Below are 24371 nucleotides of genomic sequence, written 5' to 3' on the forward strand. Positions count from 1 at the left end.
TTGCAGTTTGTGTGTTGTTCTGTTGTTTAAGTCCCTTGTGACCCTGGTCTGTGAAAGATCTCTGCAAATAAGAATGACATACTTACTTTATTATAATGTCCTTTTAATTATTTCATTTATCATTGTGAAAATAACATCTTATTAAAGATCCTTCTATTAATCATTTCTTTCTTCTGCCTTGATGGCCCCTTAAAACAGTCTCAGTATAAACTCCAAATAAATAATAAGAATAAAAACATTTGTTTCAAAACTGGATTAAAAGAAAATCAAAGATATTGTGTGTCGTCTATCATTTTTCAACAAATACTTCATGTCAACACCAGCAAATATTTCGGAGGAAGACCTGAACTTCTGATGTCTGGAGAGATGTTGGATTAAAAGCAACTGATGTTGTTTTGTCTCTTGATGACAGTTGATGCAGATGCAGTTAATCCTTCAGCCAGAAGAGGGCGCTAGTAAACCTTATTCAAAATATTAATTGATTTATTGTAAAACAGCATTTTACCATGTATTTGAATGAGAACGAATCCATGTTGACACTTTTCTGAAATTACATTTTTGAAAAGATGAATTTATTCCATATATTATTGAAGTGACAGAAAGATTTCACTTATTTGGACTTTGATGTTGAAGAGACAGATTTGTCTCCTGTGATAAACTCACACTCTAGACTCCATCTCTGAGCTTTGAGTCAAGAAAATGTCCAAATAAAAAGAAAACAGACAAAAAAAACAAGCAGTTACAAGATGTGTTTTATATATCATGTCCTTTATTTAGTCCAGGATCGAAAGATATCAATACACAATCTTTTCTCTCTCGAAAATATCCTTTAAAGTCAAGTAACTTTGTGTCGCACTGATCTTCAAACCAAAAAAAAGTTTGTAAATAACAAAAAACAAATACAATTTGGCATCGTTTATTTCAGTTTGACAACGACATATTTAAAGTGATCTAAATGTCACATATTAAAACAAGATTCAATTCAACACACTTCTTTCTTTTTGTGTCAATCATCTCCCCAAAATAATCCTTCACGTTCTATATACTGTAAGTCTGTTTAAAGGGCTGAAAACAGGAGTGGAGGGCCGTGAATGACATCGTTAACTAAGTGGATAAAGAAAAGTCAAATAAATAATAAATACCTCCAGAATCTTCATTCATCTGATGAAAATGTCAGGACTGGTCCGTTCTTCCCTCACATGAGTGGAACGACAATACAAATCCTTGAAAACAAGGACGTCCTCTATCTTCAAAGTCCAGTGAAAAAGCAATTAAATGTGAAACCAATCCTCGTGTGTCAAGATCTCACAAAGGAAAACACTGTGAAAATGTTTTTTTTAATCTGGTCACAATTCAAATGTTTGACTTTTTTTTAGAAATACCAAGAGCTCATATTGGCAACAATAAAAGTCATCAACACTCCTCTGAAGAGAGTCAATAAAGTTGACATTAATTCACATGTGTAGAAGCCACAGTGTATCTTCGCCTCACAGCTGCAGACAGTCAAGACTTCATTTGTTCTTTATTCATGTATTCATTTGACACAGGATCAAGGTTGCAGCAGAAGCTCAGCCTGGATTGAAGAATGTAATTAGAAGAAGAGACATCATTTCTGGCTGGTGGAGAACCTTCAGACGAGGTCCGTCACTAATGCCTAAAACTTGCAAAGGTCAGCAATTGTTCTTTTCCCTCAAACCAGCGAGTCCTAATCCCAGAACCTACCAGGAGATCACCGACTTCTTCTATTTATAGCAAATGGAGTCACTTAACTCTTGGCTCATCAATGCTTCCATCTTTTACGTTCAAAATAGAATTCTGAGTTTTTCTGCCACTGGTGGATCTGTACAGCCGTGGCGCCTACATTATCCAACGAGGGGGTTCTTCCATTGGCGACCTCTGGATGACCCCAAGTGTGGTTAAGTTTGTTGTACAGAAACTTTAAATAATCCCAGCTCTTCTTTTTATTAGGGGTGTCAACATCCACACGTGTAAACCTTTAAAATATATATTTTATTCAGTATTGTTTTGATTGTTTAAGCGCTTTGTGACCCTGGTCTGGAAAAGCTCTATATAAATACAAATTACTAACTTACTTACTTAAACAGGTAAACGAATCAAACGTCTTTTTTCTGCAGAATGAAGCAGAGCTGTGTTGTGTCAATAAAGTTACGAGTCATGTTGTGCTCTCAGCAATTTATGGGTTTATTTTACCTTTACAGGGTTTAAATGTTTGTAAATAACTGAAAGAATTGAGTAATTTTCCGTAATATTACTCGGAGTAATTGTACAGAGACTCGCGGTGCAGCTCTTGAGGAATTTTGAGGCCCAATGACATCATTTCGAGGTCGGCCAGAATTAAAAATTAAAGTGCGCCTCTGAGTCTGACAAACATGGTAAATGAAGAGCTGTGATATATGGTGGCTATAATTTAGTATTTGAAGTAGGACTACGAAGAGGGAACACGTTCTGGGTCTGATAACTACTAGAAGGGCTTTGCTTTAATGGGATTAGGAGGTGTTTAAATACACTGCGATAGAAAGAATCTTCGACATGTAACCGGTTACACAACGCTTACAAGCACGTGTAGAAACATGTAAATGTTGACACCCCTACTTTTTTTTTTACTAGTGATGGACTTGAAGAAGGGAATGACTTTACTGACGTATCGTAGAATTTGACCAACACCATGAATCATTGTGACATGTTGCCGGTGAGTTCGGTGCGAGACGCAGTCAAAGGTAAGTGCTGCACCGAATAAGTCTCTGAAAGGCTTTCTTGAAGTCCTCGTTGAATATTGTATAGATAAGCGGGTTGATCAGAGAGTTGAGGTAACCCAGCCACGTGAGGAAGTCGGCCATCTCCACGGAAGTATTACAGGAACCACAAGTATTGACGATCAACTCTTTGACAAAAAATGGCAGCCAACAGATGACAAAGGCGCCAATGATTAGTCCCAACGTGGACGCGGCTTTTCGCTCGCGGGAGCCCGAGATCCTGGGCCCCTGGTAGAACTGGCTCCTCCGCGACTCACTGCGCGAATCATTGCGGCGAGACTTTGACTTCATGGGCCTCACGGAGATGCGCCGCCGATCACGCGGCGGCTCGTCGGTGGAGGGATCCGAACCGGACTTCTCAGGTAGATTAATGGGATCGGGATTTTGCGGTTCTCCCTCTCCATCGCCGGTGGGGTAAGACGGTATCATGCTGCCGTTAGTCATGCACGAGTGGCGGCTAGCCCGGCTAGCTTCTCTTCGCATATAGAGGGTTTGAGCTGCTCGGTAGATTTTATAGTACAGGATGAGGATGAGAGCCAAAGGAATGTAAAATGCCCCGAATGTTGCGTACAGAGTGAAGGCCATGTGATGGTGGATGATGATGCACTGGTCCTCCTGCTCTTCGCCTTTGGTGTAGTGACGCCACAGTATCGGAGGCAGTGAGATGAGGATGGACAAGAGCCAGACCACGGCCACCATCACTCCCGCTCTGGCCCCGGTACGTTTCCGCGAGTACTCGACGGCGTCGGTGATGGCCCTGTAGCGGTCGATGGCGATCGTGGCCAGGTGAAGGATCGAGCACGTGCAACAGGTGACGTCCACGCTCAACCAGATGGTGCACACCACCTCGCCCATGACCCAGCTCTCCTTCTGGATGTAGACGATGCTGAAGGGCATGACCAGCACGGCGACCAGCAGGTCGGTGACGGCCAGCGAGCAGATCAGGTAGTTGGCCGGGTGGTGCAGCTTGCGGGTCACCGCGATGGCTGTGATGACCAGGCAGTTGAAGAAGGTCGTGAGAGCCGCCACCACCGACAGCGTCAGTGTGAGCATGGCCTTACTGGGCGGCGGTTTGATGGCGTCCACCGGATCATAACCGCTGCTGCTGTTGGCGTACACGCCCTCGGTGAAATTGACGTAATCCATTCTGCAAGTATAAAGAAGAGAGAGTTCCATCTATGGTCACTTCACAGTTCCCCAGGCGTACTCGACTCAACTGGACTCGTTGTGTTTCCACCAGCCCTGCTGCTACTCATGTTGGGTTCCTTCCTACTGACCAGACACTGGATCTTGTCCACGGAACAACTTTTACCGTTCTTCTTGTCACATTGCTTCTTAAAAACAACATTTTATCTTGTCTTGGGAGTCACACAGATTGACTGACTCTTCAGTGACATCACTCGCTGACCAATCAAAGGCCAGCATTTCGTCGACGTCACTATGTATTGGGGACTGGGCTGGTTTGGAACCAGAGCGAAGCAGGTACTTAAAAAAAAAAAAAGATCTGCTTCGATGTACCGGCTGCTGGAAACACCACAGAAAGCCAGTTTAGTTGAGTCGAGTAGATTAGTCTTGACGTGACGTTCTTGTAGTGAACAGTTATGACATGAGATGATGTTCTACAGTTCCATCTGGATAAAGGAGGTGTTTGAAGGAATAATCATTGACTTGTAGGGCTTCTAACTGCTGCTGCTAATATGCTCATCTCTGTTCAAAACAAGCAGAAACAGCTCAGAAAACTGGACTTTATCAAAATGCAATGCAGTCACTATGACGCGTACATTTCTGGGGTTGCTGTGTCGGTTGAGCAGGCTTCGTCGGAGGTTCAGGTCCTGAGGAGTGAGCCAGGCTAGTGCAGTGGTGGTCGACTGAAGAGTGCTTTTATTTTATTTATTTATTTTGAGCCAATACAATTGGAAAATATTACAAGTTAATGTCAGAGTCACAATTATTGCAGAAGACTTTCTTAGTTAAACTTGAACAAACTTCTTCACATGTAAGTATCAGTTCGATACGGGGCCAGGAACGCTCACAACACACACAAATGCAAAAGTCCAACACAACAACTTTAAGTTAAAAAGCAATAATACTGGGGCATTAAAGCGCAACGAAGTGACGTACTAATGTGAAAAAGATGCGTTTATAACTTCAGTCAGATATTTTACTAATTCCAACATAAAATGACTTTTATGTATATATTTTGTGTAAAGTCTTTGAACAGCCAACAAGATTTAAAAACTGCAGTGTTTTTACAAATCTGTCTTAGTCGCAAACTTTTCAATTTGATTAACAAGATAAACTTAATTGATTCCTCTAGAGAGATACTCCTGGAAATGAGATAAAGAATGGCTTCACTCCTCGTCCAGCTGTAATCATGCCTGCTTTGTTTTTACAATGAGTCCCTGGTTATGGTTATGATTTCATCTCCAGAAAGTGTTTTCAGTGGGCGGATCTTAAGATCATTTTCTGATGAAGAACCCTAGCCTTAGTTTCAGCTTCTTTAAAGTATTTAAAATATGAGGCTTAAAAGAGAGATTGTCTAAAAATCCCAAGTATTTATAAGTGGCGAAAAACCTCTTAGGGAAACCTTTTGTGGACGTGATGGACGGAAGAGCTGATGGCACTTTCTTTTGTTTGAAAAGAACCTTTGTTTTCTCAGCATTCAGCACCAGTTTGAGATCAAGTAGGTGAGACTGGTGTCGGATGCAGACTGTAGACAGTGAAAGAGCCGGACAACAGTGTTCGAACGACAATAACTAATTGTATCATCTGCATAAAGATGTAAAGATGCATCGTTAATATTATGACCCACATCGTTTACATAGATTGTAAAATAAAAAAAGCTGGTCCTAAAACGGAACCTTGTGGCACTCCATTGATGACATTCACCTGATGAAGGGTCACCGCGATGCACACGTTGCTTACGACCTGAAAGGTAGTTTGAGAACCAGCCGACGGTGTGGTCGGAGAAGCTGATCTGTCTGGAGGTCTGTGACGTAAGATGATCTACGGCGTCGAATGCTTTGGAAGCGATGCTTCAGCAATATCATCTAAAACCTTAATGGAGGCCGACACTGCTTCCTGAAGCCAGACTGATGGGCAGATAGAATATTAAAAGAACATACTTCATCTGAAGGTCGTGAAAATAACATTAAACCGCAACATGGTGCAGAATAAAGTTGGGATCCATCGAACACAGTCCCTGCTCGTCCTGCGGTCGACTCACCTGCTGAAGATTCTGCTCAGAGCGTCCACGACATCCTGCTGGGATCCGTCCGGCCCGACAGCTCTGACATCACTCGCCGCCGTCGCCCGTCAGCGCCGGAGAGACAGAGTCTGGAGAACGACAGGAGAGAGAGAACAGAAGGTTATTCCACTTTAGTTGGAGACGGTGCAACATGTGGCTGATGCTGCAGGATTCATGGTTTCCAGGAACACAACTTCATCTTCATGGTCAGGTAGGAGTGTCACGCCTCTCTCCTCCCTCCCGTCCGACTCTCCTGAAGACACCAGTAACTGTTGCCATAGAAACACGAGCAGAACCCCCGAGTGTGTTGCTCCATCAAAAACAACACTTTTCCGTCCAGCATTGTGTTGCCGACGAGAAGGGAACACACAAGTTCACGTGGACGTTCTGAAGTTCTCTACCTACGGTTCTAACTCGCAGCGTTGCCAAGACTCTGGCGTCGGAGAGAAAACCCTTGAAAGGATATTGTTGAGGGAGCTGGGAATTCAACCGCCAACCCACAGAGATAAGTGGATTGAACCCAAACACATGGCAAAGTGCCTGAAGATCCTCCTGGAAACGGTTCTGTTGGCAGAACATCTCTCAGATGAAACATTTGTCCACGATAATATTCATTATAAGATGTTTTAGTGGAACTTCAGAGGCAATAACGAGAGAAATAAAAACTATAAATACGTCATTATTCGGTAGTTTGTAGAGTGAGGTGCTGACTTTATTTCTTATTCATTTGAGTTTCTATGTTGACAAACAAATAAAACAACAGGAAGTATCACCTCCTCCATGAGTGGACGTGAAAGGAGTGAAAGGTGTCAATTTACGATCAGTATAGATCGTTATTGTAACTCTGAACATCTCAAAGTGACCAGTGAGGCTGACATGCATCAGAGCATCTGATCCACGTACAGAGAATTAACAACTTTTTACTGCACTTTTCAGTGTTGACACATATGGACTTTGACGTAAAAGGTTGCTTAGCACGTTTTTTTGTGCGTAAAACCGTCCGTACATGAGGCCACAGGTGTTTTCTGTTTAAGAACGATGATATTATTCCTCAACGTTCCTTTGAGATGATGTCACAGATCTCTGCCTCTGTGATTGGCGACCCGCTCTAGTAGAAGAACTCACATTTCTCCTCAAACTCTTCACTGGCTGCCAGTTTCTTTCAGGATCATTTTAAAATTCTGGTTCTTGCTTTCAGATCTATTCATGGTCAGACCTTCCATCAGTGATCTGATCCAGACTTACACCCCAGCTCGGGCTCTGAGGTCTGTGGATCAGAATCTACTGATGGTTCGTCGCACACGGTTCAGGACCAGAGGAGAGAAATCCTTCCAGACTGTTTGTCTTTGGAACCATCTTCCTCTCTTTGCTCTTGATGGATCTACTGACTCCTTCAAGAAACATCTGTGTTTGATGATCTACTGACTCCTTCAAGAACCATCTGTGTTTGATGATCTACTGACTCCTTCAAGAAACATCTGTGTTTGATGATCTACTGACTCCTTCAAGAAACATCTGTGTTTGATGATCTACTGACTCCTTCAAGAAACATCTGTGTTTGATGATCTACTGACTCCTTCAAGAAACATCTGTGTTTGATGATCTACTGACTCCTTCAAGAAACATCTGTGTTTGATGATCTACTGACTCCTTCAAGAAACATCTGTGTTTGATGATCTACTGACTCCTTTAAGAAACTTCTTAAGACTTTTCCTTGATTTTCTGGAACTCCTGTTGTGTTATCAGTGTTATCTTGACCTTTAAAGTATATACTTAATGAATAATTTTTTTGATTGTTTAAGTGCTTTGTGACCCTGGTCTGGAAAAGCACTCTATAAAAAAAATGACTTACTTACATTACTTACTTTCCCGCTTCAACAAACCAGTTCAATCCTGTTTTGTTTTTAAAAAACATGAAACTGATTCTTATCGGGAGACGAGCGATCAGAACAAAACTTTAGGTGCAGATTTGTTTTAATTCAAGATCTAGATCCATGTTGTCGAGCAACACGTTCTCATCTTCTCACAGTGATGTCACTGGTTCTTATCTCGAAGAAAGAAAAGATGTTTTGATGAAATGTTCTTTAAAAATCGATGGATTGATAGTTTTTTCAAACCTTCACACTTTAAGAGTGAAGCACATTTCAAACCCATCACTCGTAGTTCATGAACAGTTGTTCTCGACTGGAGCCATGAGCAAGACAATCTGATGATCACATGATCACATGATCACATGATCACATGATCACATGATCACATGATCACGCTGCTGTTACCAGGACGATGAGTCTTTCCTGAACTTTCAGTGATTTCACTTCTCACTCCGTGAGTGTATCACAGCAGGAACTCAACCGTCGTGTTCTGAAGAAAAGTTTTATACTCAGAGCTGGAGATAAACTCAGCGACGGTTCGACCAAAACTCAACCTTCGTTTGCTTCTCCACGTCTGTTTTCAGAGTCATCTGTTCTTTTTTAGACAAAAATGTTTGTTCATTTTAATGTAGCGACTGGAGCTCAGTTGTCTTCGTCTTCATCTTCGTCCAAAAATACACTTCCAAACATCCAAATACCTTCAGGTAAATATCACCTGTTTCCTGTCTGTGTAGCATGTTAGCATGTTAGCATGTTAGCTTCTGCTACAAAAAAACTTCAAATATAAACTTATACAAGTTTCTTCTGATCAATTCTTCATGTGGAGCTTCAACACAAGAGAACGTTACACTCGAGCAGTTTGAAGGCGTTTGGATTTTGTTAAGTGTCTTTTTGGACGAAGACAACTGAGCTCCGACGCTACATTAAAATGAACAAACATTTTTGTCTCTAAAAAGAGAAGATTGACTCTGAAAATAACCCAAAAATGAATCGACATTCTTCATCACCGTGATGATTGTTTTTGCTTTTTGAAGACAATTAATCCTTTTTTTCCAGAGAAAATATATTAGTCTCAACAATCAAGAACCAAAATAATTACAGGAACATTTGCAAAAACATTTTTTTAATCTTTTACACAAATGAACTTCCACGCTGTAAAAACTTCATCTTCTGTTGATATTTCCTCGTCACGACACTTGAGGAATTATTCATGTCAGAGTTTCTGGTTTTGCAAAGTCACGATGACGGTTAATGAGGCTCCAGGTGGAAGTTCTTTGAAATATTTCCCACATTTGTCGTCCTTCTACCTTCTCATCCTTCACTCGTGATCTTCAGTCGAGTCTTCACTGGAACCTGCTTCGTTGACAGAAGAATCATCTGCTTCTGTTGGTCTGACATGATTGGTCTGCTTCAAGAAGCAGGATCTTCTCGTGGAGGAACATGATGGATGTCACACGAGTTTACGACCAAGTACGACAAGTAATTAGTGAAGTTAGCAGAGTCGTTAGGATCAATAATTCAAGTCGACATCTTGTGAAAATGAATCGTTGGCAGAAACTGTTCATCATCCTGGAGTCTGGACTCTTTTCATCAACAGATGAGGAACCTTTACGATCAGTGACGGATGTTCAAGTTACAGAAGAACTCAATCAGAATAATATAGAATAGAATAATAACAGTTATCTTATTCAAATTCAGAATAGGAGTGATACCAGAAGATCAAAGGAGTGATACCAGAACATCAAAAGAGTGATACCAGAAGATCAAAGGAGTGATACCAGAACATCAAAAGAGTGATACCAGAAGATCAAAGGAGTGATACCAGAACATCAAAAGAGTGATACCAGAAGATCAAAGGAGTGATACCAGAACATCAAAAGAGTGATACCAGAACATTAAAGGAGTGATACCAGAACATCAAAAGAGTGATACCAGAACTTTAAAGGAGTGATACCAGAACATCAAAAGAGTGATACCAGAACTTTAAAGTAGTGATACCAGAACATCAAAAGAGTGATACCAGAACATCAAAAGAGTGATACCAGAAGATCATAGGAGTGATACCAGAACATCAAAAGAGTGATACCAGAACATCATAGGAGTGATACCAGAACATCATAGGAGTAATACCAGAACATCAAAAGAGTGATACCAGAAGATCAAAGGAGTGATACCAGAAGATCAAAAGAGTGATACCAGAAGATCAAAGGAGTGATACCAGAACATCAAAAGAGTGATACCAGAAGATCAAAGGAGTGATACCAGAACATCAAAAGAGTGATACCAGAACTTTAAAGGAGTGATACCAGAACATCAAAAGAGTGATACCAGAACTTTAAAGGAGTGATACCAGAACATCAAAAGAGTGATACCAGAACTTTAAAGTAGTGATACCAGAACATCAAAAGAGTGATACCAGAACATCAAAAGAGTGATACCAGAAGATCATAGGAGTGATACCAGAACATCAAAAGAGTGATACCAGAAGATCATAGGAATGATACCAGATACCAAATGATGGTGATTTTCTCTCTGGCCCAGTTTAGGTGTTTATTTTCTGACCACATTGATTCCTCTGAGGCGTCGACCTGATCTTTTCATTTTGTTTCCACCTGGATACCTGAACTGCATCCCAGCAGAAAAACTTTTCTTTTTTGAATCAAGAACTTAAGAACCTTTTCCTTTCTAAGGATGACAAAGGACTGATTTATTTCATTTACTAAAGAGGCCAACAGTGTGACTGTTGCTGCTAATGTTTGTTTATTTTTTTGTGTCTGTCTTATTATTGAATGTGATTGAACTCTATTAATAATTGAATACATTTATTATATATATTTATAAATTCTGGTGTTTAACTTCAGGGACCCAGAGATTGTCAGATGGCTGTTGCCTTACTGTGACCTTTGAACTATGACTCCTCACAAGAGAAGATATTACACCAGGGTGACCCCGGCTCGCACCCCGTGAAGCTGGGACAGACTCCAGCTCTCCACGACCCTCATGAGAGAATAAGCAGCACTGAAATTAATTAATTAATTAATTAATTCTACTTTAGAGATAAAGCGTTAACGTTATTTTAAAAATACTTTATAAAACTTAAGAGATTTTTACCAGAAAATATGAAAAGAATACTATATCTTTTTGGATGGATAGACGAATGGAGGAGTGGATGTAAAAATATAAGATATAAATAATTGACAGGAAAAAAAACATAATATTCTGTCAGTTTTATTTTGTGGCTATAAGTGTATATGACTTTTCTGAGTCACTGATTCTATTTTTAAAATACCACTTGAATGTATTTACACAATACATTTAATTTTCACATAAAGGAAATATCAATTCAAAATAAAACCTTGTTGTGAAGGTTGAAATAAGAATAAGAGTTTTGTTCCCAAGTGTATAAACGGTGCAGGAAGAATGAAATCTTTCTTCCAATTATTTTTGTTTTCCCTCTTGGATGTCACAGGGTGGTCTGTATTTTAACCCAGCTGCTTAGGCTGAGAGGCAGAGGACACCCTGGAAAGGACACCCGTTTGGATACAAAGACACAGAAACATAACATCTAGATTTCTAAATTAAGGATGAATATAATGGATGAATATTATGGATGGACAGACGGAAGGCTGGATGGAAGGATGGATGGAAGGATGGATGGAAGGATGGACGGAAGGATGGATGAATAAATGTTTGATGGATGGATGGAAGGATGGATGAATAAATGATTGACGGATGGACGGACGGACAGAAGGCTGGATGGAAGGCTGGATGGAAGGATGGATGGAAGGATGGATGGAAGGATGGATGGAAGGATGGATGGAAGGATGGATGGAAGGATGGATGGAAGGCTGGATGGAAGGATGGATGGAAGGCTGGATGGAAGGATGGATGGAAGGCTGGATGGAAGGCTGGATGGAAGGATGGATGGAAGGATGGATGGAATCTTTCTTCCAATTATTTTTGTTTTCCCTCTTGGATGTCACAGGGACGGGACACCCTGGAAAGGACACCCGTTTGGATACAAAGACACAAAGAAACACAACATCTAGATTTCTAAATTAAGGATGAATATTATGGATGAATATTATGGATGAATATTATGAATGAATATTATGGATGAATATTATGGATGAATATTATGGATGAATATTATGAATGAATATTATGAATGAATATTATGGATGAATATTATGGATGAATATTATGAATGAATATTATGGATGAATATTATGGATGAATATTATGAATGAATATTATGGATGAATATTATGGATGAATATTATGGATGAATATTATGAATGAATATTATGGATGAATATTATGAATGAATATTATGGATGAATATTATGGATGAATATTATGGATGAATATTATGAATGAATATTATGGATGAATATTATGGATGAATATTATGGATGAATATTATGAATGAATATTATGGATGAATATTATGGATGAATATTATGGATGAATATTATGAATGAATATTATGGATGAATATTATGGATGAATATTATGGATGAATATTATGAATGAATATTATGGATGAATATTATGGATGAATATTATGGATGAAGATTATGGATGAATATTATGAATGAATATTATGGATGAATATTATGGATGAATATTATGGATGAATATTATGAATGAATATTATGGATGAATATTATGAATGAATATTATGGATGAATATTATGGATGAATATTATGGATGAATATTATGAATGAATATTATGGATGAATATTATGGATGAATATTATGGATGAATATTATGGATGAATATTATGAATGAATATTATGGATGAATATTATGGATGAATATTATGGATGAATATTATGAATGAATATTATGGATGAATATTATGGATGAATATTATGAATGAATATTATGGATGAATATTATGGATGAATATTATGGATGAATATTATGGATGAATATAATGGATGAATATTATGGATGAATATTATGAATGAATATTATGGATGAATATTATGAATGAATATTATGGATGAATATTATGGATGAATATTATGGATGAATATAATGGATGAATATTATGGATGAATATTATGGATGAATATTATGGATGAATATTATGGATGGTCGGAGGGAAGGCTGGATGGATGGATGATGGATGAATAAATGATGGATGGATGGACGGATGGATGGATGAATAAATGATGGATGGACGGACGGACGGACGAGTGGATGTAAAAATATAAGATAAATAATTGACAGGAAAAAAAAACATGATGTTCTGTCAGTTTTATTCACTGATTCTATTTTAAATACGACTTGAATGTATTTTCTTTTGAAGATGATGAAAAACGAGTCACTATAGGGTCATGGGTTCAGCAGGACCATCCTAGGGATCCACGGATGCCTTCAAGCGTGAGGAGTCTTTATCTTGAGGGGGTTTTTCTTCCAAGACGTCAAAGAGCTGCTACTGTTTCACTGAAGACGAGCACCAGAGAAGTCCAGGTGTGATGGTGACGACCAGCAGGTGATGGACTCTTAACTACCGTTATTAGCTCTTCAGTCCCTCAATGATCCCGGAGTTGATTTCAGGCTTGACTGGACCTGGAGAGTCTCAGCCGGAGCTGGTCTACCTGCTGCATGTGTGACGAGTCCAGCGTTTCCTCAGGAGGGGATTAGATGCTTGAAGGCATCCGTGGATCCCTGGGATGGTCCTGCTGCCACTGAAACATGGTCTGAGCTGCAGCCTGCGATGATGAGAACCCATGACCGACTCGATAGTTACTATAGTATAGAAGTTAGAGAAACACATTCAAGTGGTATTTTAAAAATACAATCAGAAAAGTCATACACGTTTAGCGACAAAATTATTAAATTGTACAATTCTGAGTTCGGCGGCAGGAGTTAAAGTATCATGATGTTCTATGTTAGTCTTTGTATCTTTGTCTTTGTTGTTTTTCTTTGATCTATGTTCTTTATCTTTAGACTTAGATTGTGTCATCTTCTTCTTCCTCTTATTTTTTATGTATTATTTTTTATTGTTTATGAAAAATTGCTGACTACTGGAAAAAACAATTTCCCGAAGGAGACCTCCTGAGGGATCAATAAAGTGTTACCTTACCTTACCTTACCTTAAATAAAACTGAAAGAACATCATGTTTTTTATAAATTTAAATTTATAAGTTAATTATTTATATTTTTTTACATCCACCCCTCCATCCATCCTTCCATCCAGCCTTCCATCCAGCCTTCTGTCCGTCCATCCATCAATCCATCATTTATTCATCCATCCTTCCGTCCATCCTTCCGTCCATCCTTCCATCCAGCCTTCCATCCAGCCTTCTGTCCGTCCATCCATCAATCCATCATTTATTCATCCATCCTTCCGTCCATCATTCCATCCATCCTTCCATCCAGCCTTCCATCCAGCCTTCTGTCCGTCCATCCATCAATCCATCATTTATTCATCCATCCTTCCATCCATCCTTCCGTCCATCCTTCCATCCAGCCTTCCATCCAGCCTTCTGTCCGTCCATCCATCAATCCATTATTTATTCATCCATCCTTCTGTCCATCCTTCCGTCCATCCTTGTATCCAGCCTTCCATCCAGCCTTCTGTCCGTCCATCCATCAATCCATCATTTATTCATCCATCCTTCCGTCCAGCCTTCTGTCTGTCCATCCATCCATCAATCATTTATTCATCCATCCTTCCATCCAGCCTTCCATCCATCCTTCCATCCAGCCTTCCATCCAGCCTTCCGTCCATCCGTCAATCATTTATTCATCCATCCTTCTATCCAGCCTTCCATCCATCATTTATTCATCCATCCTTCCGTCCATCCTTCCATCCAGCCTTCCATCCAGCCTTCTGTCTGTCCATCCATCCATCAATCATTTATTCATCCATCCTTCCATCCAGCCTTCCATCCATCATTTATTCATCCATTCCATATTTTCCTGTCAATTATTTATATTTTTTTACATCCACCCCTCCGTCCATCCGCCTATCATTCATTCATTGATCCATCCTTCCGTCCATCCTTCCATCCAGCCTTCCGTCCATCCGTCAATCATTTATTCATCCATCCTTCCATCCATCCATCCATCAATCATTTATTCATCCATCCTTCCGTCCAGTCTTCTGTCTGTCCATCCATCCATCAATTATTTATTCATCCATCCTTCCATCCAGCCTTCCGTCCATCATTTATTCATCCATCCTTCCGTCCATCCTTCCATCCAGCCTTCCATCCAGCCTTCCGTCCGTCCGTCCATCAATCCATCATTTATTCATCCATCCTTCCATCCAGCCTTCCGTCCGTCCGTCAATCATTTATTCATCCATCCTTCCGTCCAGCCTTCTGTCTGTCCATCCATCCATCAATCATTTATTCATCCATCCTTCCATCCATCCATCCATCAATCATTTATTCATCCATCCTTCCATCCATCCATCCATCAATCATTTATTCATCCATCCTTCCATCCAGGCTTCCGTCCGTCCGTCCATCCGTCAATCATTTATTCATCCATCCTTCCATCCAGCCTTCCATCCATCATTTATTCATCCATCCTTCTGTCCATCCTTCTGTCCATCCTTCCATCCATCCTTCCATCCATCCTTCCATCCAGCCTTCCGTCCGTCCATCCATAATATTCATCCATAATATTCATCCTTAATTTAGAAATCTAGATGTTATGTTTCTGTGTGTCTTTGTATCCAAACGGGTGTCCTTTCCAGGGTGTCCTCTGCCTCTCAGCCTAAGCAGCTGGGTTAAAATACAGACCACCCTGTGACATCCAAGAGGGAAAACAAAAATAATTCTAGAAAGATTTCATTCTTCCTGCACCGTTTATACATTTGTGAACAAAACTCTTATTCTTATTTCAACCTTCACAACCTGGTTTTATTTTGAATTTATATTTCCTTTATGTGAAAATTAAATGTAATTAATTTTTACTATTTAAGTAAACATCAGTATCAACTGTTATTATCGACTACATGTAAAGTTGTCGGGAATCAAACGAATATTTAAAGATAAAACACTTATTCTTCGGCCGATAACGTCAATTAAACGAAGGTCGCGAGCGAGTCTCGACGTGAGTGACGCTAACGACACATCGACCAAATACAATCATTCACCGTCACTTATATAGTATATATATATATATATATAGTATATTAGTTCATAGAACACGGATTATGACGCTGATCTAGTCAATCGCTTCACCGACCCCGGCTTCCGATTGGCTGTGACGTCCTACAACGTCTCCATGAAAGAGACTTTGTTTCCGTCTTTAATTGGATGGTGTCGTATCAAAGCGCTCGTTGACGGAGGAACTCAAGTGCAAATGTGAGTTTTAACCTTGAATTATCCTTCAAACGAGCGCGATGATCATGTGTTTCTCTGCATACATCCGTGAGCTCGCTCTGAAGTCGCTCGTTGAAAGTTCAGCAGGGACGTGTTATTTTCTATTTCTGTGTAATTGCTTGTAACAATTGCTTTATTGTTGCTGCAGACCAGCCTGGACCAGGCGAGAGCTGCAGCGAAGCCACTCGAGGGAAACGACTCTTAAATCACACCTTCAGTCGCGCGTGATAATTATCGAGTCCGGCGACTTCACGTTATCGTCATTAAACCATGAACGCGGTCGGAGAGAAAACATCTGAACCCACGACTCCAGAATTCATCTCATTAGTTCCTTTATTGACGAATGTTTATTTATGTTCATTATATTCTTTAACATATTCACATGTTAATGTATGTTAATGTCTGGGTTATTACTGATAAATAATAGAAGAGGTCAATAAATAATTAACGACATTCCTAATGGTTGAGATTTATCGTCTGCTGAGACCAAATCGACACTTTTATGTCTGCAGTCATTAGACATTCATGATGCTTTAAATAATCTTTAGTATCACTTGACTGACATATGTTTATTATCACTTGACTGACACTTGTTACACTGTAATATATATACGTCTGGAGGTTAATGAGAGGAAAACACTTTGGATCTGGATACGGATCAATAGCGACCAGAACATCACGATTCAAGAACTCTTTCTATGCGTCATGAATAAAACTGTCTTTTTATTTCATTTTTATATTCTGTCCTGACTGCACAACAACTGTTTACGACGGCGGCAGTAAATAGTTAAACCATAAATCAAATATACAAGCAGAGGCTTCGCCGACGTTTTCCTTCGTATATGGAAATATCTCTGATGTACTTTCAAGGTGGTAAAGTTTTGTGGTTCAAACTAAAGTAGGAAAAATTCATCGTCTTTTATTGTTCATTGAATAATGAGTCTGAGGAGGAAGAGAAGGAGGTCGTTGTTATAAAACATATGTTTAAAATTATTTAACTTAATTTGTTCATAATTATTTAGTTTGTTTAGTTAAAGATGCTTTTTGTGTTACAGAAAAATTAAAATGTTTAAAAATGTATGTTTGACGTGATGTGATCCATCTTCTTGACAATAAAATATTTATTTCAAAAATACTTCACAGCATCATTCAAAGATGATGGATATTCATTGTTTAGGTGAACATAAGAATATTAATATATAGTATTAATACTTTACTCACAAGTATCTATAGTATTAATATATCATTCACAAGTATCTATAGTATTAATATATTACTCGCAAGTATCTATAGTATTAATATATCACTCACAAGTATCTATAGTATTAATACATCATTCACAATTATCTATAGTATTAATACATCACTCACAAGTATCTATAGTATTAATACTTCACTCACATGTATCTATAGGATTAATACATCACTCACAAGTATCTATAGTATAAATACATCATTCACAATTATCTATAGTATTAATACATCACTCACAAGTATCTATAGTATTAATACTTCACTCACATGTATCTAGAGGATTAATACTTCACTCACAAGTATCTATAGTGTTAATACTTCACTCACAAGTATCTATAGTATAAATACTTCACTCACAAATATCTATAGTATTAATACTTCACTCACAAGTATCTATAGTATTAACACTTCACTCACAAGTAAGTATGTAAGTAAGTAAGTAATTTTTATTTATATAGCGCTTTTCAACACCAGGGTCACAAAGCGCTTAAACAATCAAAACAATATTCAATAAAGTATATATTTTAAAGATCAAGATAAAACTGATAACACAAGTATCGATAGTATTAATACTTCACTCACAACTATTTATAGCATTAATACCTCACTCACAAGTATCTATAGTATCTATGAGTACTTCACTCACAAGTATCTATAGTATCTATGAATACTCACTGGGCCTGTCTTCACCTCTCCAGGATACGACCAATCGGGCGGCAGCTCGCGGTTCTGCACGACTTGACACTTGGACCCACTTCACATGTAAGTCCCCAGAGAAGCTTGATTGTTTAGCAACATTCTTCCCGAGTCACAGAGCTCGCGCTCTAATGGAAAGTCACGTATTAGCATTTATGAAGTCACCGTGAGCCACGACGCCAGGCAATTATGTAAATGTATGATAATATATCTTCTCCACAGAGATGTTAAGTCCATGTTTAGATTCCATGCAAACGTAAACCAACCTCTTGAATCAACAATGGCGAGCATCTGAAGCTGAGACTCAACCTTCATGTCCTGCTGATGTTCTAACGATTCACGTCTCACTTCTTCTCGCAGTCCAGCAGGAAACAAGGTGGACAGCAGATCCATGGACCAGAGAACATCAAGTCAAGATTCACCTGACAATTCATCACGACACACCTGATGATTCATCACGACACACCTGAGGAATCATCACGACACACCTGATGAATCATCACGACACACCTGATGAATCATCACGACACACCTGATGAATCATCACGACACACCTGAGGAATCATCACGACACACCTGATGATTCATCACGACACACCTGAGGAATCATCACGACACACCTGATGAATCATCACGACACACCTGAGGAATCATCACGACACACCTGATGAATCATCACGACACACCTGACGAATCATCACGACACACCTGATGAATCATCACAACAGACCTGATGAATCATCACGACACACCTGACGAATCATCACAACAGACCTGATGAATCATCACGACACACCTGACGAATCATCACGACACACCTGATGAATCATCGCGACACACCTGACGAATCATCACGACACACCTGATGAATCATCGCGACACACCTGACGAATCATCACAACAGACCTGATGAATCATCGCGACACACCTGATGAATCATCGCGACACACCTGACGAATCATCACAACAGACCTGACGAATCATCACGACACACCTGATGAATCATCACGACACACCTGATGAATCATCGCGACACACCTGACGAATCATCGCGACACACCTGACGAATCATCGCGTTACACCTGATGAATCATCACGACACACCTGAAGATTCATCACAACACACCTACAGAATCATCACGACACATCTGACGAATCATCACAACAGACCTGATGAATCATCACGACACACCTAATGAATCATCACGACACACCTAATGAATCATCGCGACACACCTGACGAATCCTCACGACACACCTGAAGATTCATCGCGACACACCTGATAAATCATCGCGACACATCTGATGATTCATCACGACACACCTGAAGATTCATCGCGACACACCTGATGAATCATCACGACACACCTGATGATTCATCACGACACACCTGAAGATTCTTCACGTTACACCTGTTGAATCATCACGACACACGTGAAGAATCATCACGACACACCTACAGAATCATCAGGTGTGTCGTGATGATTCGTCAGGATTTCTTTTAGTGTAATTATTACAGCATGAACGCCGTTGTGTTCTGCGTCCTGATTGGCTCAGAGCACAGAAGTACAGAACACGTTAAACAAGACAGATTTGCATAAACAACATAACTATGTTCTGCCTTCAGGTAATAAACACTGAGTTACAGGTAATAACTCGTGTCAAACCTCGTGATAATTAAAAGTTAAAGATTAGTTAAAACTGTTCCATCAGTGGATCTCGATGTTTTGTTCGCGTGAAAGTCAACTCCAGCCTGACGTCAGCAGCATCATCTCAAAGTGATTAGAATCCTCAAGGTCGCAGGAAACGTTTGTTCCAGAGAATCTCAAGTGAATCAATGATCTTGTCGTGAGCAGAGATTTATGGCTTCACAGCTCATTTCAATGCAGAGAAGAAAGTTCCGTCCGCGCTCGACCGCACACCTGAGCTCACCTGGACACCTGAGCTCACCTGGACACCTGAGCTCACCTGGACACCTGAGCTCACCTGGACACCTGAGCTCACCTGGACACCTGAGCTCACCTGGACACCTGAGCTCACCTGGACACCTGAGCTCACCTGGACACCTGAGCTCACCTGGACCGACACCAACCTCTGTCGAGCTTAACATGAACAGGTGAGTCGATGAAGATCTACACCTGAAGAGTTGACTTCATGTTGATGATCTTCTTATTTCATTAGGAACATTTAAATCAAACTTACAAGTTGAACTAAAGTATGTATGTGTGTGTTAAAGTGTGTGTGTGGTAAAGTGTGTATATACGTGTGGGTTAAAGTGTGTATGTGCGTGTGTGTTAAATTGTGTGTTAAAGTGTGTCTGTGTGTGTTTAAGTGTGTATGTGCGTGTGTGTTAAAGTGTGCGTGTGTTGAAGTGTGTATATACGTGTGGGTTAAAGTGTGTATGTGCGTGTGTGTTAAATTGTGTGTTAAAGTGTGTCTGTGTGTGTTAAAGTGTGTGTGTGTGTGTGTGTTAAAGTGTGTATATATGTGTGTTAAAGTGTGTATGTGTGTGTTAAGTTGTGTGTTAAAGTGTGTGTGTGTGTTAAAGTGTGTATATATGTGTGTTAAAGTGTGTATGTGTGTGTTAAGTTGTGTGTTAAAGTGTGTGTGTGTGTGTGTTCAAGTGTGTGTGTGTGTGTGTGTGTGTGTTAAAGTGTGTATATACGTGTGGGTTAAAGTGTGTATATAGGTGTGTGTTAAAGTGTGTGTGTGCCTGTTAAAGTGTGTGTGTGTTAAAGTGTGTATATACGTGTGTTAAATTGTGTATGTGTGTGTGTTTGTACAAAACTGTTCATTGAAATATTGACATTAGAAAATGATCTTGAGCTCCGCCCACTCAAAACACACTTTTTCTGGAGATTAAATCTTGTTGACCATAACCACACCCACTCTGCTGTGATGGTCAAACATGGAGGTTTGTCACCGCACGTCATCAATGGTCTCCAACTCCAAGGGACACGAGATTGAGATTGTGTTAATTGTTGTGTGTCATGTGACAAACATGTTCAGGGTGTCCCCCGCCTCTCACCCTGAGTGGCTGGGACACACTCGCGCCCACAGTCGAAGACACAGGATATCAAGTCGGGGTCAGCAGGGTCAAAGGTCACTTCCACCGACGAACGTCTCGACCCGTGACAAACCGTTGTTTTTGAATAAAACTTTATCGACTCGCGCTTCAGAACCAGGACAGACGTCTGCGGCTCTTCACTCACGGAGCTTCCGTGCAGAAGCGAAGGTTTCGGAGCGATGAGGCGAACTTGAACAAATCATCTGTGAAAAGTAGCGAAGCTCAGCCTCAGGTCATCGCACCGCAAACACCCCGATGTCCCTCGGAATCATGGGAAGGACCTTTGAGAAGGTCAGCCTCGTCTCAGACGTGGTTCAACTTTGAACAGACGGAAACAAGTTCGTGGAGCAAGGAAGTTCAATGAAATCTACCTTTTATTCTATATATTTATACTTGTATTATTCATCAGGGGTCGGCAACAATACTTCAAAGTTACATAAAAAAGACATTCATACTATTTAAAGTAATAAATACAGTATATTAATTTATTTGTGTATAGAATATGTAGCTTTTTGTCGATAAAAAATAAATAAACACACAGTTTAAAAGGACTTTAAGAAAATACTGGTTAAACAAAGGATTAGGAAGTAAAAATACTTTTATTTTGCCAAATACTTCTGCACACATAACAATTTAAATACATCATATACAGTATATAAAAGCATGACAACATCTATATAAAGGAAAATACAGGTAAAAATGAAATGTATTCAAAATGTATTTTCTGGGACTTAACCTGAAATGAGTAATAAAAATCTAAAATACGAAGTAAAGTAAGTTAGAAACACTTTAAACACCTTCTCACTTCCTCAAGATGGAGAATAAACAAGTGATTTTGATTTATAAAACATTTTTATAAGAACTTCAGAGAGAAGCATGTGATGGTGAGTCATGTGTAACAATAATAACACATGCATCGCCTTCACTTCCATTGAAAGTGTGTCTGTAAATATATCCATGAAAGTCACGTCCACGCAGTGAGAAAATAATACTCTTACACTCCGCCTGCGTCTCCCGCCCACATCAGAGTTAACAGCTGAGAGCAGCAGTGAGTCGTCCAGGTCGTCGTCCGTTCTCACGAGTGGAGTTGAAGAGCTGCAGCATCGCAGTCCAACATCTCGTGTCTCTGAAGCTGTCCACGCTTTCTATCACTATCGTTCTGTCGTCTCCATCCATCGTCTCCATCCATCGTCTCCATCTATCGTCTTCATCCATCGTCTTCATCTATCGTCTCCATCTATCGTCTCCATCCATCGTCTCCATCCATCGTCTTCATCTATCGTCTCCATCCATCGTCTTCATCTATCGTCTCCATCCATCGTCTCCATCCATCGTCTCCATCCATCGTCTTCATCTATCGTCTCCATCCATCGTCTTCATCTATCGTCTCCATCTATCGTCTCCATCCATCGTCTCCATCCATCGTCTTCATCTATCGTCTCCATCCATCGTCTTCATCCATCGTCTCCATCCATCGTCTCCATCCATCGTCTCCATCTATCGTCTTCATCCATCGTCTTCATCTATCGTCTTCATCTATCGTCTCCATCCATCGTCTCCATCCATCGTCTTCATCTATCGTCTCCATCCATCGTCTTCATCTATCGTCTCCATCCATCGTCTCCATCCATCGTCTTCATCTATCGTCTTCATCCATCGTCTTCATCTATCGTCTCCATCTATCGTCTCCATCTATCGTCTTCATCTATCGTCTCCATCCATCGTCTCCATCCATCGTCTTCATCTATCGTCTCCATCCATCGTCTTCATCTATCGTCTCCATCCATCGTCTCCATCTATCGTCTCCATCCATCGTCTCCATCCATCGTCTTCATCTATCGTCTTCATCTATCGTCTCCATCCATCGTCTCCATCTATCGTCTCCATCTATCGTCTCCATCTATCGTCTCCATCCATCGTCTCCATCCATCGTCTCCATCTATCGTCTCCATCTATCGTCTTCATCTATCGTCTCCATCCATCGTCTCCATCTATCGTCTCCATCTATCGTCTCCATCTATCGTCTCCATCCATCGTCTCCATCCATCGTCTCCATCTATCGTCTCCATCTATCGTCTCCATCTATCGTCTCCATCTATCGTCTCCATCCATCGTCTCCATCTATCGTCTTCATCTATCGTCTTCATCTATCGTCTCCATCCATCGTCTCCATCTATCGTCTCCATCTATCGTCTCCATCCATCGTCTCCATCTATCGTCTTCATCCATCATCTTCATCCATCGTCTTCATGTCTCCATCCATCGTCTCCATCTATCGTCTCCATCTATCGTCTCCATCCATCGTCTCCATCTATCGTCTCCATCTATCGTCTCCATCCATCGTCTCCATCTATCGTCTCCATCTATCGTCTCCATCCATCGTCTCCATCCATCGTCTCCATCTATCGTCTTCATCCATCGTCTTCATCTATCGTCTCCATCTATCGTCTCCATCCATCGTCTCCATCCATCGTCTTCATCTATCGTCTCCATCCATCGTCTTCATCTATCGTCTCCATCCATCGTCTCCATCCATCGTCTCCATCCATCGTCTTCATCTATCGTCTCCATCCATCGTCTTCATCTATCGTCTCCATCTATCGTCTCCATCCATCGTCTCCATCCATCGTCTTCATCTATCGTCTCCATCCATCGTCTTCATCCATCGTCTCCATCCATCGTCTCCATCCATCGTCTCCATCTATCGTCTTCATCCATCGTCTTCATCTATCGTCTTCATCTATCGTCTCCATCCATCGTCTCCATCCATCGTCTTCATCTATCGTCTCCATCCATCGTCTTCATCTATCGTCTCCATCCATCGTCTCCATCCATCGTCTTCATCTATCGTCTTCATCCATCGTCTTCATCTATCGTCTCCATCTATCGTCTCCATCTATCGTCTTCATCTATCGTCTCCATCCATCGTCTCCATCCATCGTCTTCATCTATCGTCTCCATCCATCGTCTTCATCTATCGTCTCCATCCATCGTCTCCATCTATCGTCTCCATCCATCGTCTCCATCCATCGTCTTCATCTATCGTCTTCATCTATCGTCTCCATCCATCGTCTCCATCTATCGTCTCCATCTATCGTCTCCATCT

The 24371-nt window shown here is 40.3% G+C and overlaps 1 protein-coding gene across 1 annotated transcript in view; it reads right to left on the reverse strand.

Annotated features, from left to right (window-relative positions):
- Window positions 1-902: 902 nt before the first annotated feature.
- htr1fa (5-hydroxytryptamine (serotonin) receptor 1Fa) overlaps window positions 903-24371 on the reverse strand; it is a 54930-nt gene continuing 31461 nt past the window's right edge. The window contains exons 2-3 of the mRNA XM_087803476.1: window positions 6001-6110; window positions 903-3921 (exon numbers count right to left, since the gene is read on the reverse strand). Of these exons, the coding sequence (XP_087659602.1) occupies window positions 2733-3920 (1188 nt within the window). The 5' untranslated portion in view covers window position 3921; window positions 6001-6110 and the 3' untranslated portion in view covers window positions 903-2732. The remainder of the gene's footprint in view (window positions 3922-6000; window positions 6111-24371) is intronic.

The sequence above is a fragment of the Callionymus lyra genome, chromosome 12 (genome assembly GCF_982586985.1).
Source record: "Callionymus lyra chromosome 12, fCalLyr1.hap1.1, whole genome shotgun sequence".
NCBI lineage: Eukaryota > Metazoa > Chordata > Actinopteri > Syngnathiformes > Callionymidae > Callionymus > Callionymus lyra.